At 32.7% G+C, this 15,364-nt stretch overlaps 1 protein-coding gene across 1 annotated transcript; it reads left to right on the forward strand.

Moving 5' to 3' along the window:
- Positions 1–504: 504 nt before the first annotated feature.
- Positions 505–3,445, forward strand: LOC116030439 (GDSL esterase/lipase 1-like). The gene is made up of 5 exons (XM_031272689.1): positions 505–768; positions 863–993; positions 1,787–2,014; positions 2,415–2,673; positions 2,985–3,445. Exons 1-5 carry the CDS (start codon positions 510–512, stop codon positions 3,215–3,217), a joined length of 1,110 nt encoding a protein of 369 aa, XP_031128549.1. The 5' UTR covers positions 505–509; the 3' UTR covers positions 3,218–3,445.
- Positions 3,446–15,364: the final 11,919 nt, after the last annotated feature.

Raw genomic sequence — 15,364 nt, forward strand, 5'->3', positions numbered from 1 at the left:
GGCATAATGCTTTGGCAGCATATTTAAAACTGTACTGAAAAGAAAATTTTTGCTGTTTCTAAAATCCTAATTTGTTTATACTTTACATCATCAAAATCTAATAACACTTTATTCATGACAACATTAAGTCAAACATGTAAAATTAAATTAAACACTCAAGCTCAATAGTATCCCTAACAAACCTTCAAAATAGACAAGAAGCTTATGCATAAGTCTGAGAGTTATGAATTTATCAAAGATATTAGTTAAAAGTTTAAACCTAGTGCTAGCAATTCATAACCACAAATTTTCAGTGGATCTTTTGACTTTAAATCCTTTGACTTTAAATTAAATTTTGAATCTTACATTTTAAACGTGTTTGCTTGGTAAGAGTGTACCAGCACTAGAGTACCCAAAAGTGTTGAAATTAAATCACAATACAATTACCTGGACCAAACGTAATCCAGCTCGATCTCTATAAATTCATGGCAAAGCTAAGCGTACATTCAATTCAGAATTCAAGATTAAAAATGGCTAGTTTATGTGTTCACTACGTGTTTGCCTTGGGTTTGCTTGCCAGCTTTTTTAACTCGGTGCATTGTATAGTTACTCCCCCTAATGATGAACCAGTAATGTTTGTGTTTGGAGACTCGTTGTATGATGCTGGCAACAATAACTACATTAACACTACCAATGATTTCAAGGCTAATTTTCGACCATATGGCGAAACATCTTTTCCTGACCCTACTGGCAGGTTTGCAGATGGTCTCCTCATTCCTGATCATATTGGTACGTCTTCACTTTGATCGAAAACTTTCATTTTTATGTATATATATCTTTTTAATTTTAATAACTCGCTGCTCTCTTATTTATTTGGTTAAAGCCAAGTTTGCAAACAAGCCTGAATTCGTTAAGCCATATCTCGCAATCAAGAAACAGAACGGTCGATTTAGCAATGGCGTCAACTTTGCATCAGCCGGTGCCGGTAGTCTTGATGGAACCAATGCAGGCCTGGTACGTTCCTATCTTTTTAGACTAATTAGGCAAATTATAGCATGGATTAGCTAGGAAAAACAAATTAACAATAACAATCAAATTATGTGTATAGTTAATAGAACACAATTCATTTAATGAAAACACAATTTTGGCCTGTTTGACCACTATTAGCTGTTTGACTTAGTTACACAATCAATATGGGTGTTCAGTTAATAAGCTTTTTATAATAGCTTATTGTTTCAAACCCTTAAAAAAAAAAAATTATACCTAGCCTTAAACATTAGTTTGCATGTATGTAATCAGGTATCAGCTAACAACTAATTTATCAAATTCTTCCTACAACCAGCTAATGCCATAGTTAGTCAAACCCACTAATATAATAGTTATCAGCTAATAGCTCTTTACCAAACACCCAATAATATGCTAACTATAAACACATAAGTTTTGGTTCGGGATCCACCATCTAAAGTGGTTCTTAGTACATGGTATAACAATTACTCCATAGTATTTGGCATCGGCTGAGCCGGTCGAATTCAACCTCTGCTTTATTCGAGACTTGACACTGTGACTTACTATGAATGGATGGAATTAAATGGTTAATGTCCACTAACTTATAAATAATTGATTTTAAGAATGATATAACAATAAGATAATCAAAGAATTCTGTGGTTAAGCGTGCTTTTTACAGTGTATTTACCCCTGCACACTAAATATTATAAGAGCATAGACATTATGTTTAGATGGCATTATGGCGTACTTAATTGTCTAGCTGATCAGCTAATATAATTGCATGCTTGATCCTCACATACAGGTAATTTCTTTAAAACCACAGCTGGGATATTTCAAGAAAGTCTCACAACAACTGAAGCAGGAGATGGGGATTATCAAGTCAAAACGACTGCTCTCTAATGCTGTCTACATGTTTAGCATTGGCAGTAACGACTATAGCACTTTCATAACCAACTCCACCCTTCTAAATTCATATACCCCGAATCAATACGTAGATATGGTGGTTGGTAACATGTCAACTGTTTTCCAGGTGATATTAATAAATTTACAGTTGATCTGATCTACAAAATATATATTGGCTCTGTTTGGTAAATGACTGTTGGCTGATTGGGTTGGTTGTTTGGGTTAGAAGGTATGATTTGTTGATAATATTAGCTGATTGTAGAAAGTTGTTTGATAAATTAGCTGTTAGCTGATAGCTGTTTAGTATAATTTCTTTTTTCAAAAAGCTAATTGAAAAGGCTGCTTTGAGTAGCCTTTTGAATTTTAGCATTTTGGAGTTACAAAATGCTTATTAACCAAACAACTAATAGTGGTCAAATAAGCCAAAATTGGCTGATTATTTACCAAACATGGCCATTATAGATCTATCAGGAAATTGTGGGTATTAATTACTTTTTGCTTTTTTGTGTGTTTATATATTTTAACAGGAAATATACAAGGAAGGAGGAAGGAAATTCGCTATTCTTTCGGTGGGTGCTATAGGATGTGTACCATCTGCTAGGGCTGCCAACTTCCAACCTGGCAGTAGTGAATGTTTGGAGATTCTTCAAACCTTGGCCAAATCGCATAATGAGGCTCTACAAAAACTGCTCAAAAATTTAGCCACGAAATTACGAGGATTCAAGTATTCCTACTTTGATTATTTCCAATCTGCCATAGATACAATTAGTAATCCATCTGCTAATGGTAAGTTTTATTTGTCACAGTAAAATACATATTTTTGAGTTATTAATTTTTTTCGATCAATTTGCATTGCCATACACTGTCTATTATTAATCTTGTTTTAACCTCAAAACCTTGTCATCTTGTCAAGTAATAAGCGTATAAGAAATATTAAAAAATATTAGATACTTATTAAATAATATTACACGTCTCACATGATATATACTCACACAATTAAATTTTTATTTAACAATATTAATTACACAACGTTTTACTTGTAAAGTCTCAAACAAGACTAATTATATATTTTAATTTTTTTTTTTTAATGTTATAAGGTTTCACAGAGGTGAAAGATGCATGTTGTGGCAGTGGTAAATTTCGAGGAGATCCAAGTTGTGGAGGACAAAGAGGAATGACAGTTTTTGAGTTATGCCCAGATGTCAACAACTTTTTGTTTTGGGACTACAATCATCCCACTGAGAAGGCCAACAAGCTTTCCGCTACACTGATGTGGGATACAAGCCCCTATGTTACACCTAACAATGTCAAGTCCTTCTTTCAATCCTAGTAATCCAATAAATAAATATGCGACTGGAATCGCTAGTTAATTAGCGGTTCAATACTTCGAGTGGTTAATTATGATAATAAATAAGAGGTTGAGTAATATGTACACCTCCTGATCGTATTTGTGCTTATTATAATTGTTGAAGAATATGTACACCTACGTTATATAAAGAATGATCATGTTTGTGCTTATTATAATTGTTGAAGAATATGTACACCTACGTTATACAAAGTGTGATCGTGTTTGTGCTTATTATAATAGTTGAAGAATATGTACACCTACGTTATATAAAGAATGATCGTGTCTGTGCTTATTATAATTGTTGAAGAATATGTACACCTATGTTATATAAAGAGTGATCGTATTTGTGTTTATTATAATTGTTGAAGAATTTGTACACCTACGTTATATAAAGAATGATCGTGTTTGTGCTTATTATAATAGTTGAAGAATATGTACACCTACGTTATATAAAGAATGATCATGTTTGTGCTTATTATAATTGTTGAAGAATATGTACACCTACGTTATACAAAGTGTGATCGTGTTTGTGCTTATTATAATAGTTGAAGAATATGTACACCTATGTTATATAAAGAATGATCGTGTTTGTGCTTATTATAATTGTTGAAGAATATGTACACCTATGTTATATAAAGAGTGATCGTATTTGTGTTTATTATAATTGTTGAAGAATTTGTACACCTACGTTATATAAAGAATGATCGTGTTTGTGCTTATTATAATAGTTGAAGAATATGTACACCTATGTTATATAAAGAATGATCGTGTTTGTGCTTATTATAATTGTTGAAGAATATGTACACCTACGTTATACAAAGTGTGATCGTGTTTGTGCTTATTATAATAGTTGAAGAATATGTACACCTATGTTATATAAAGAATGATCGTGTTTGTGCTTATTATAATTGTTGAAGAATATGTACACCTAGGTTATACAAAGTGTGATCGTGTTTGTGCTTATTATAATAGTTGAAGAATATGTACACCTATGTTATATAAAGAATGATCGTGTTTGTGCTTATTATAATTGTTGAAGAATATGTACACCTACGTTATACAAAGTGTGATCGTGTTTGTGCTTATTATAATAGTTGAAGAATATGTACACCTATGTTATATAAAGAGTGATCGTATTTGTGTTTATTATAATTGTTGAAGAATTTGTACACCTACGTTATATAAAGAATGATCGTGTTTGTGCTTATTATAATAGTTGAAGAATATGTACACCTACGTTATATAAAGAATGATCGTGTTTGTGCTTATTATAATAGTTGAAGAATATGTACACCTATGTTATATAAAGAGTGATCGTATTTGTGTTTATTATAATTGTTGAAGAATTTGTACACCTACGTTATATAAAGAATGATCGTGTTTGTGCTTATTATAATTGTTGAAGAATATGTACACCTATACGTACGTTATATAAAAAAGAGTGATCGTATTTGTACTCATTATAATTGTTGAAGAATATGTACACCTACATTATACAAAGAAGAGTAATCGTATTTGTGCTTATTATAATTGTTCAAGACAATAAAGAGAACTTAGAGTGTGTCTGGTTGGGTACTTTTGCACCATATTATAGGTTTTCATACATATACCTATTATCATGTTTGTTTGCTTATGTTGGTTATCCTACTATTGGAATAAAATCATTTGTTAATTACAAATTAAAACCATTACTCTTTTTTACTTTACTTTTGAACAATGAAATCAAAAACAAGGGAAAAAATGAAAAAAAAAAAAAAAAGATCATAGTCAATGCATTAAATATGGAATTTTAATATATATACACTGATGTAGCATTAGAAAAGACTAATTCAGGATCGGAATATCTCAAAGTATTAATTCAATGGCAAAAACTTGTGTGAGACCGTCTCACCATGAGACGGGTCGGGTCGAGTCGGGTCAATCTGCAAATGTAACACTTATATGCACAAATGTCATACTTATATGCTCAAATGTAATACTAATCAGGAATACATTTTTTGTTACTTGGGTAAATGTACTACTTTTAAGAGAAAATACAATACTTTTACATTTCGATTTAAAAGTATTACTTTTTTCCTCAAAAGTATTATATTTGCCCTTATAAGTAAGGGGCACTTGTCAACATTACTTATTATGAAAAATGTATTACATTTTCTCTTATAAGTAACAAAAATTATATTCTTGATATTTGAGCATATAAGTATGAAATTTGCACATATAAGTATGACATTTGCATGATGCTTTGACCCGACCCAACCCGTCTCACGGCCCGTCTCAAGAATAAGGATCCGTGAGACGGTCTCACGCAAGTGTGACCCTAATTCAATTCATAGGGAATCAAGGCGATAATCATTAGATCTAATCAACTCATATGAATCCAGATTTAATCGTAACAAACAAGTGAAATGCATGAAGTAAAATAAAAAATAACTAAACATAAGATTAAATTAACCTAGGCTATATAGATACTTATAACCACAAGATTACAAGTTCGAATCCTAACTTTCTTGATTTGAGACAATCAGTTATAGGTAATTTAGGTTGCTTTATCTCTTTGTAGTCTTTTGCAATTAGGATTACAAGACAAGATTTACTCAATTATACCTTTACATAGTGACTGGGCTTTCTTCGTCACCCAAAAAAATTAAATTAAAATATACAGAAATCAAGTGATGAGAGAAGCAGGATGAGGTAGGACTTGATTGACTATTTTTTTAAAGCGAAGTATGTTGGATATTTATATAGTGATGGAGATTAATATTTCAGACGGACTACCATGCAAGCATAAATAATATTTGAAGTTCTAGAGTTATAAATATTATTTTAGTTTAGTAGAAAATAAATTGGAACATAAAAATAATTCGTACGGTTTTAACGAATCGTTGTTTTAATCAAATTGATTGGTTTATGATTCGTTGTCCAATTCGTGTATAAAGATTCGGCGTGTCAAACGAATTTTTGGTTCCATGATCGAATACATAAGTGGCTAATTGTTAGGTTTTTTTGACCGAATGATTAAATGTCATTTGTGCGAATTGAAGCCTTAGCCTTTTGTTTACACGAAGTGTGGTGCTGCATGCTAGCTTGAATTGAATATATATATATATATATATATATATATATATATATATATTATAGATATTATACTCCGTATTGTTTTACTTAATTCCGCATGCAGAACATAACATATGAAGGTTCATATCTTATGAAAAACGTATATGTTATACATGGTTCAGTTTCCAGAATTAATATATCCTTTAAGATATATTTTGTGAAAGTTGGAGTTTTTAACTGCTGGTAACTTCCATGTAACCTCTCTAACAGTCAAAATATTTCATATAAATATTTTGGGAGACACCTAAAAGACACAGGCAATTGACAAGCAATCAACTTGCAATACACCAAGATATTTCACAGTTCTACAATTCTACAGGAAATTCTTAAACAAAGCAACTTAAGAATTTCATCCATCTTCTTGTATTCCATCATATTAAATCTTGAACGTTATTACTTTTTCTGAAGGAGATTTAAAGTTTATAGGAAAGTGATTACACGCCTGAAGACATCAAATGATCCGGTTTTGTTCCCTTGTTCTTCTATGTTTTTTATTGTATCTCAAATGTAATACAGAATACCAGCATTTCACAGTCTAACAATCTATAAGCTTGAAATTTTCTAAACATGTGATCATTTATCATGTCTTGAAAGTTCCTAAGATGTGGCATGAAAGAACAGTTAAACATCACGGAAATATTTCAGATTGTGAATTTCGAATTTGGTGATAAAGATGACAGTAATCACTTTTGGGTTTGTCATTTTATTGTACAAGAAGATTTCATGCGGCTTTTGCATGATTTTCATGGCATGCTATGTACATGATGTGCATGTGGTTTGAATACATGCCATGAACTTTTATTTCCGTGTTCACTCTGAATAATGGAACATTAATTATGTCAAGATAATTAGTGAGATGTACGTATAAAACTGGTTTCATATAAATATATCATTTTATTAGCATGATTTGTTTGAAATGAGAAGATATGTTTCTCTCCATGCTGGAGTGTGTGGTTTTAGCGCATTAAAAGCCTGAAGAGATGAATTATAAAAATTTTTCAAAAAAAAAAGATGAATTATAAAAACGAATACAAATTGCAGGATGCAATTAGAACGATACTTTTATTTGTCTTGGCCTCGAAATGAATGTAAATTTTATTTTACTTACTGGCTAAGTTATGTATCATGTGTAGAAGTTATGCATGGATTCTTTTAAGTTTTGCATAGCCTGTGCATGCATATAAATATGCTTATATTGAGACTTTGTCTTGGTTGCATGCATAGTATACAAGATACATATATAATAAGTTGTATCTTGATGTGCTATAAATTGCAAAATTTGGTATAGTTTGCTGTTGCCAATATTTCTGGTATCATATGCATGGTTACTGAGTTGCATAATGATAAGATGAAATTATTTTCAATTTCATGTATGAATTATTATTGATATTTTGGCACAATAGAAATCTCTATCCTTGTGAAAGTATTAGAAATATTTTTTTTTATATATTTTTAGGAAAGGCAAAAACCTTGAAATATTTGTTATATTTTTGTTTAAGGTAGAAAGTCTTGGGAATTTTTGTTATATTTTTTATTAAGGCAGAAAACTTTTGAAATATTGTGTGATATTTCTGATGAAGGCATGCAGTAACTTTCATGCATAAGAAATGCATAATGATGAAATTCATAAATTTTATGGATGTCTTTAACACAAGATTTCTCATACTGAGAATGTGTTAAAATTGTAAAAGAAAGCCAAAAGGTTTACTGGTTTATCTAGTATAGAAATTGGCTAGTAAAAAAAAATTTCAACTTTAGTCATGGAGTATGATTTAGGATGATATGATTCTTCAGTTTAGAAGAAACATGAAAAGTATAAGCTTAAAAATCAAAATGGTTTCTTCACCAAAGTTAATGAATTTTTTGAATGGAGGAGGTTTATCAATATAAGCTTATTCTCCAAAGTGAATGGATATTTCTGAGTGGAGAATGCTTATCAGTTTATTCTCTAAAGTGGATGGTTTTCCAAATGGAGGAGGTTTAATTTTTGAGTTTAAGAAATCACTCATTGTTAATGAGTTATGCATGGTGATTGAAATTCTTGGTTATAGAATTTGCAGGAAATAAATATTTATTGACTAGGAACCTGTAAAGTGAGTTCCGGTATAATCAATTAAATATTTTTATTTTACAAGTTCATTGATAGAATATTAAAATTCTATCTATCATCATGTTCTATTGACAAAGTGGATGGCATTAAAAGGAACATTTGAAATACTGAATAAAACAATTAATTATGGTTTAGTATATTCAAAAGAAATATCGATCTTTGATCTGAATTTTTGTGTTTGCTTCAGGATACAAAGAATTTGATTGGTTGAGGAGTTTCGGGTCTAGTCAAAACAGATGTCACCAGGTTTGGTACACTGTGACAGTGCTGCTATACTTGTCAAGGCATATAACAATGTTTATAATGGCAAGTGAAGAAACATAAGCTTGAGACATAGCTACGAGCGAGAGATCTCATGCATGTAATGGTGTTGTAGCACTAGACTTTGTATGGTTCCGATTTAATTTAGCGGATCCGCTTATCAAAGCTATGACAAGGGATATGGTTGTGGTGACTTATAATTAAATGCATAGTTTTAATTAAAATTCCTTACTATGTATTGATGATTATTTAGTACATCATTAATGGCCAGATAATATTCTAGTTTAAGGATTGTCCAGGGTTGTTAAGTACAAAATAATCTGAGGGATATGGAAAGCCTAATTATTTAAATTGTAAGTGAAAGAAAGCTCAACTCACATCTAAGTTATAACGTTAGACCTTGAGTTCAATTATGATGAGTACTTCATTTTGTGATTTACAAGCATCAAAAGTTTAATTAAAATTGTATCCCAGGAAATGTGATGCTTGGTTTTGCATTGAAGTAGGTATGAGTTTATACTCTTAACTGATATTTTGAAAAAAAGCATGATGCAGTGCATGATATAAAAGATTAGCTTCTGTGAGCATGAGGTGTGGCCTCTTCAACAAGTTTGGGCTTTACTTGGTATGTGCTCATTAATTGATACAGACACATGGCCTTTATAGTGTTAGGTTACTTTGCGTTGTAATGACTGTAAAACTTGTGTGTTATACCTACATTTTTTCAAAGAGACTGCGTGATTCAAGATTTATCCATCACTACAATTCGAATTGATGTACCGCATATAATAATATGTGAAAGTTCAATCTCTAAGACACTTTCATTTATGCATGAATTTTATATTTATCTTGGTTCAATATTAATTTTTACTATATAAATAGAGGAGGATTGTTGGATATTTATATAGTAATAGAGATTAATATTTCAGATGGACTAACATACAAGCTTAAATAATATTTGGAGTTCTGAAGTTATAAATATTATTTTATTTTGATAGAAAGTAAATTGGAAAATATAAATATTTCGAACGGTTTTAACGAATCGTTGTTTTAACCAAATTGATTGGTTGATGATTCCTTTTCCTATTTGTGTATAAAAATTCGGCGTGTCAAATTAGGTGGCCGAATTCATAATGATTAGTTTGTTGCCGAATTCTTGGTTCCATGGCCGAATACATAAGTGGCTAATTGTTAGGTCTTTTTGACCGAATGATTAAATGTCATTTGTGGGAATTGAAGCATTAGCCATGTGTTTACCGGTCGTTATACTGTGGACCATGGGTCATGGTTGATACTGCAGTTCTGTTGAAAGAATACTGCAGTTGTGTTGAAAGGGAACTGCAATTGCGCGGAACAGAGGACATGTCATCCATATGGAATTGTAGTTGTGCTGAACTGATGAATGACCTCTGTTCCGTGCAACTGCAGTTTCCTTTCAACACAACTGCAGTATCCGTTCAACACAACTGCAGTATCAGCTATGATCATGGTCCACAATATAATTTGCGTTTGTTTACACGAAGTGTGGTGCGGCATGCTAGCTTGAATTGAAAATACACACACACACACACACACACACACACACACACACACACACACACACACACACACACACACACACACACACACATATATATATATATATATATATATATATATATATATATATATATATATATAAAATTCCGCATGCAGAACGTAACATATGAAGGTTTATATCTTATGAAAAATGTATATGTTATACATGGTTCATATAATTATATTTTCCAGGATTAATATATCTTTTAAAATATATTTTGTGAAAGTTGGAGTTTTTAACTGTCGGTAACTTCCATGTAACTTCTTTAACAATCAAAATATTTCATATAAATATTTTGGGGAGACATCTGAAAGACACAGGTAATTGACAAGCAATCAACTTGCAGTACACCAAGATATTTCACAGTCTTACAATCTACAGGAAATTCTTAAACAAAGCAACTTAAGAATTTCATCCATCTTCTTGTATCCCATAAGATTAAATCTTGAACCTTGTTGCTTTTTTTTCTGAGGGAGATTTAAAGCTTATAGGAAAGTTATTACACGCTATCTAGAAGATATCAAATAAGATTAAATCTTGAACCTTGTTGGTTTTGTTCGCTTGTTCTTCTGTATTTTTATTGTATCTCAAATGTAATACAGAATACCAGCATTTTTTCTAACAAAGTATGACATTTATAATGAATGAATAGATCTCGGAGCAGCAAAGCCCTGTAAGTCCTACAATAGGGTTAATTTAACAATTTCTAGTAACAAGCTAAACAAAGAAAACACAGAAGCTGATGTGCAAAGCAAACCCTCTAAAGCTAAAGCATCCGCGACAAGATTAGCTTCACGATAAACATCCCTGGCAACGGCGTCATTTTGATGTTGTGGTTTATGGTGAGTAAATGAAAGTGGTAAAACAATGAAAAAGTTCCTCGAGTGTCGTGTTCTCAAGGATGACAAATTGGATCCGAATCAAGTGTGTGGCATTTAGGATGTTAAGAGGCAAGAGTTACAAGATTCATTCAAAGCAAGAGAAATCATAAGGAAGAGGTTTGACAAGAGTAAAACAAAGGCAAGTAATTGAAGAAAGCAAGGAGATGGATGTCCTATCTAGGTCTTGTATTTGATCCTACTACGGGGATTCTAGGCAATGTGACTCGGACACAATCAAAGGAGCCCATGGCACCGTCACCGGGTGGCGTTACACCCCGGACTCCCGGTTCCTCATTCGGATGGGGCATTCTATCGAACACTTGGTCTACCACTCCTCCCGGGCCTCATCCTTCTGAACCAAGGGCGGGTATATGGTCAATTAGGACTCATGTAGATCCACTATCGCGCAATCTACATTTCCCTAACTTAGCTACCTATTGTGGCCACGAATAGGAACCAATCAAGATAAGCGTCAACCACACATGACATAAGAACCCTAATTCAACATTATTAGAATCAATGGAAAAATTGAATCAAATCAAACACAATAGCTAGATTGGAACATCTAATCCCCAAAATCTAAGCTAGTTAATCATTGCAAAGATCAAAACAAAAGGAAATCTAAAAGCAATTAAGAACTAAAATATAAAGTTCAATGAAATTGAAGATACATGAAAATGGGAGTAGAAATTACCAATCAAAGCATGAAATTACAATCTTCAATCTCTTCTTCAATAGCAACCTAGATTAATCTGTGCTCTTAATTGCAAGAAAGGCTAATCTAAAATGTTAGGAACAGTAGGGAGAAATGTTAGCTCCTTCCATCAGCCAAAAACACACTTTAAATAGTTATTTTTTCGTGCCCAGGGCTGATCCACGAGCTGTCAACGCGTGGATACTAGGCGTGGGAGGCTATCTACTGGAAATGTTCCATGCCATGTCCGTGCGTGGACCCAGAATCGGCCTTTGTTGTCTGCTTCTAGGTTGTAGCTCTTGAAGTTCTGGTTCTATACCAACTTGAATCACGTTATTTGGACATTTCTAGCCCGAGTTATGCTCATTCTACCGAATTGTCGTCGGAATGCACTGCAAAATTACAGCTTGTGCTATTTTTTGGCAAACGCAACCTCAATTAGTTCTTATAGTTATTCCAACTTGTTGTAGGCCTAAAGGACTTTATTTATAGCGTATTATACCTCCTAATTACCCCACAAAACATAGCTATTTTTGGCACCCATCAAAGCGGGGAACATAATGCGGACTCGCCACAAGACTCGAGGCACGGGCGAGCAATTCTATGCCCTTAATACAACTATCGACCTAACTTGTTACTCTCAAACACTTGGAAACTTGTACCAGCTACACCATGGATCAAGAGTTCAATGTCTTTTTAAATAACAACACTTGGATGCCATGGATCAGGAATTCAACGCCCTTTTAAATAACAACACTTGAAAACTTGTACCGGTTACGCCTCATATGAACATTATCGGCTGCAAATTGGTTTGCCGCACCAAACGCAAAGCTGATGGCTCAATCGAGCGGTGTTGTTGTGTTTCAACGGAAGTAGGGTATGACTAGAACACTGTAAACTCAACGATTCATTTTTACACTACGATAGTAAGTAGAATTAGTAGAGAGATCTCTTTGATTAGCCCTAGGAGTTCTCGCACAATATGTGTCTGTAAAAGTTTAAGTGGTCATTTCGAGACAATTTATATCATGGACCAATTAGTTACACATGGCATTATAAATTCTAGATCAAAACAACGAGGTACAGAATTCATACCAGTAACATATAAAGTTTCATAACACTAGACACAAAAAATCACAACACAAGACACACGCGCATGTTATATATTTAATTACTTAGCTTATTTTTTAAATTTGATTTAGATACATAATTTGTGTTCATAGGCACATAATTTCACTACGCAAGACACATAAATTCATAATATAAGATACAATTACTAATTCGTTTTATTAGGTACAAAATTCATACTCTTAAGGTACAAAATTTCATAACACAATACACAAAAACTCACAATATAAGACATATACACATGCACCATGATCTACGGTGCACTATAAACCCTAGTCCATGGTATAAGGATAGTTGGTTGTAGCATATTTTTATAACAAATAAATACCCGAGTATTGGGTTATCGATCCACAGGGAAGTCGGGCGTATCGAACACTAGTTACTAATATATTCATGTGAAGCTAATCCTAACGAAAATGGTATTTGAATTAATGCAAATATAGTAGTAAACGAGAATAATGAAAGCCTAGTGGATGAAAACAATAGAGAGAGTGAGATTTCCGGGTTTAAGTGTTTAATCTCCTAATACCAAGCTAAGGTGAAATATCCAATTTGGGTTAGACAAGTGTTTAAGATGCACACAAGAGGGGAATTACTCCCCTAACTCCTACAAGACAAGAAATAGAACAAGCATCTTAAACAACTTAACTAAATACTCTTTTCCAAGAAGTAAAAGTCAAATGCAATTGTGGTGCCCTAGTTTATATCCTAACTCCCATCAAGACATAAATTTAGCAATTGAAGCAAGGAATTGGATCCTTAATCAGAAGCATCAACAATATTAAACACAATTGCATAACAAGTCATCATACCCAAATATAAATATATCATTAAACATGAAGAACAAGGCACAATAAGGTTCATAAACACTTTTCACCCAAAAATCCCAAAGTTACTCTAGCTAATCATAGCTAGTATTGAATTTAAAGCTCACATAATAAAGAGTTTAGAAAGACTAAGAAAGTAAAGAAAAGGAAAAGAAATTCTCCCAAATGTAGTTTTCCAAGCTTTCCTTCTTCCTCCCAATGCCTTTATATCTCCTTGGGGTGACAATCTTCTTCTCAAAAGTGGTGGATCTCTCCTTCACTCCATTTAAGAGACAACACCCTTACACTCACTCCTTTTTGCCTTAAAAACGCAGCTTAGGTCCTAGGGTTTTGGGAAAATGAGCCTTATATAGTTGGAGCAAAAATAGGGGTAAAATAGCTAATTCCGCAGAGCTGAAATATATGTTGTCGCAGGATTCTCAACGCGTCGAGCCTTGGGTCATCGAAATTGTTCGCTTACTGGAATTTCTCGACGCGTCGAGGCTGGTGCTCGACGCGTCGAGCACTGATCTCGGCCCAAAACTTTGCACACTGGAAATTTTCGTCGCGACGGGACATATTCTGGACGCGTCCAGCTCTCAAAATCAACATTATTCATTCATTTTGACTCCAAGCATGCCTTTGAACGTTCCCTTGCTTTCGGATTTGATCTAAAATGATTTCAAAACACTAACAAACACCATAAAAGCACTCAAATCAAGAATGAAACCATATCTACATGAGAAAGCAAGGAATATGCATTGGAGATGGCAAATTAACACATTTAAGCTCAAAAGTTGATCCTAACCATTTATAAAAATATGCACAATTATATTGAGATTATATCAATGGTCATTGATTGCTTTTGTGCCTATTAACTTGCTAATTGTAATGGGAGCATGTTTACTAGCTTGTTAGAATATTGTGTATAGTAGTAGATCACAAGAGCACCTCGGTTACCTTAGTGCAATCCGTTACCACTAATAAAAATGGATTAGCATTCAACCTCAAAATGACATATGATCAATAGTCAATCAAGTCCTACCTCATCCTTCCCTCATCACTTGATTTCTGCATATATATTTTAAATTTTTTTTGGGTGACAAAGAAATCCGTTCACTATTTGAAGGTATAATTGGGTAAATCCTATCTTATAACTAACCCTAGTTGACAAAAGACTAGAAAGAGATAAATCAGCCTAGTTTAAAAAAAAAAAAAAGATAAATCAACCTAAGTTACCTATAACTGATTGTCTCAAATCAAGAAAGTTAAGATTTGAATTCTTAATCTTGTGGTTACAAGTATGTATACAACCTATATTAAAATTTCATATTTAATGGAAGGACTATGACCTTTTATTTCTTTTATTCATTTTTTGATGAAAACCTATTATAGGGTGCAAAAGTATACAACCAAACACACCCTAAGAAATCTTTATTGTTTTCAACAATTATAATAAGCACAAATACGATCACTCTTCTTTATATAACGTAGGTGTACATATACTTCAACAATTATAATAAGCACAAAAACGATCACTTTTTATATAACGTAGG

This window comes from Ipomoea triloba, chromosome 9, assembly GCF_003576645.1.
Source record: "Ipomoea triloba cultivar NCNSP0323 chromosome 9, ASM357664v1".
NCBI classification, from domain to species: Eukaryota; Viridiplantae; Streptophyta; class Magnoliopsida; order Solanales; family Convolvulaceae; genus Ipomoea; species Ipomoea triloba.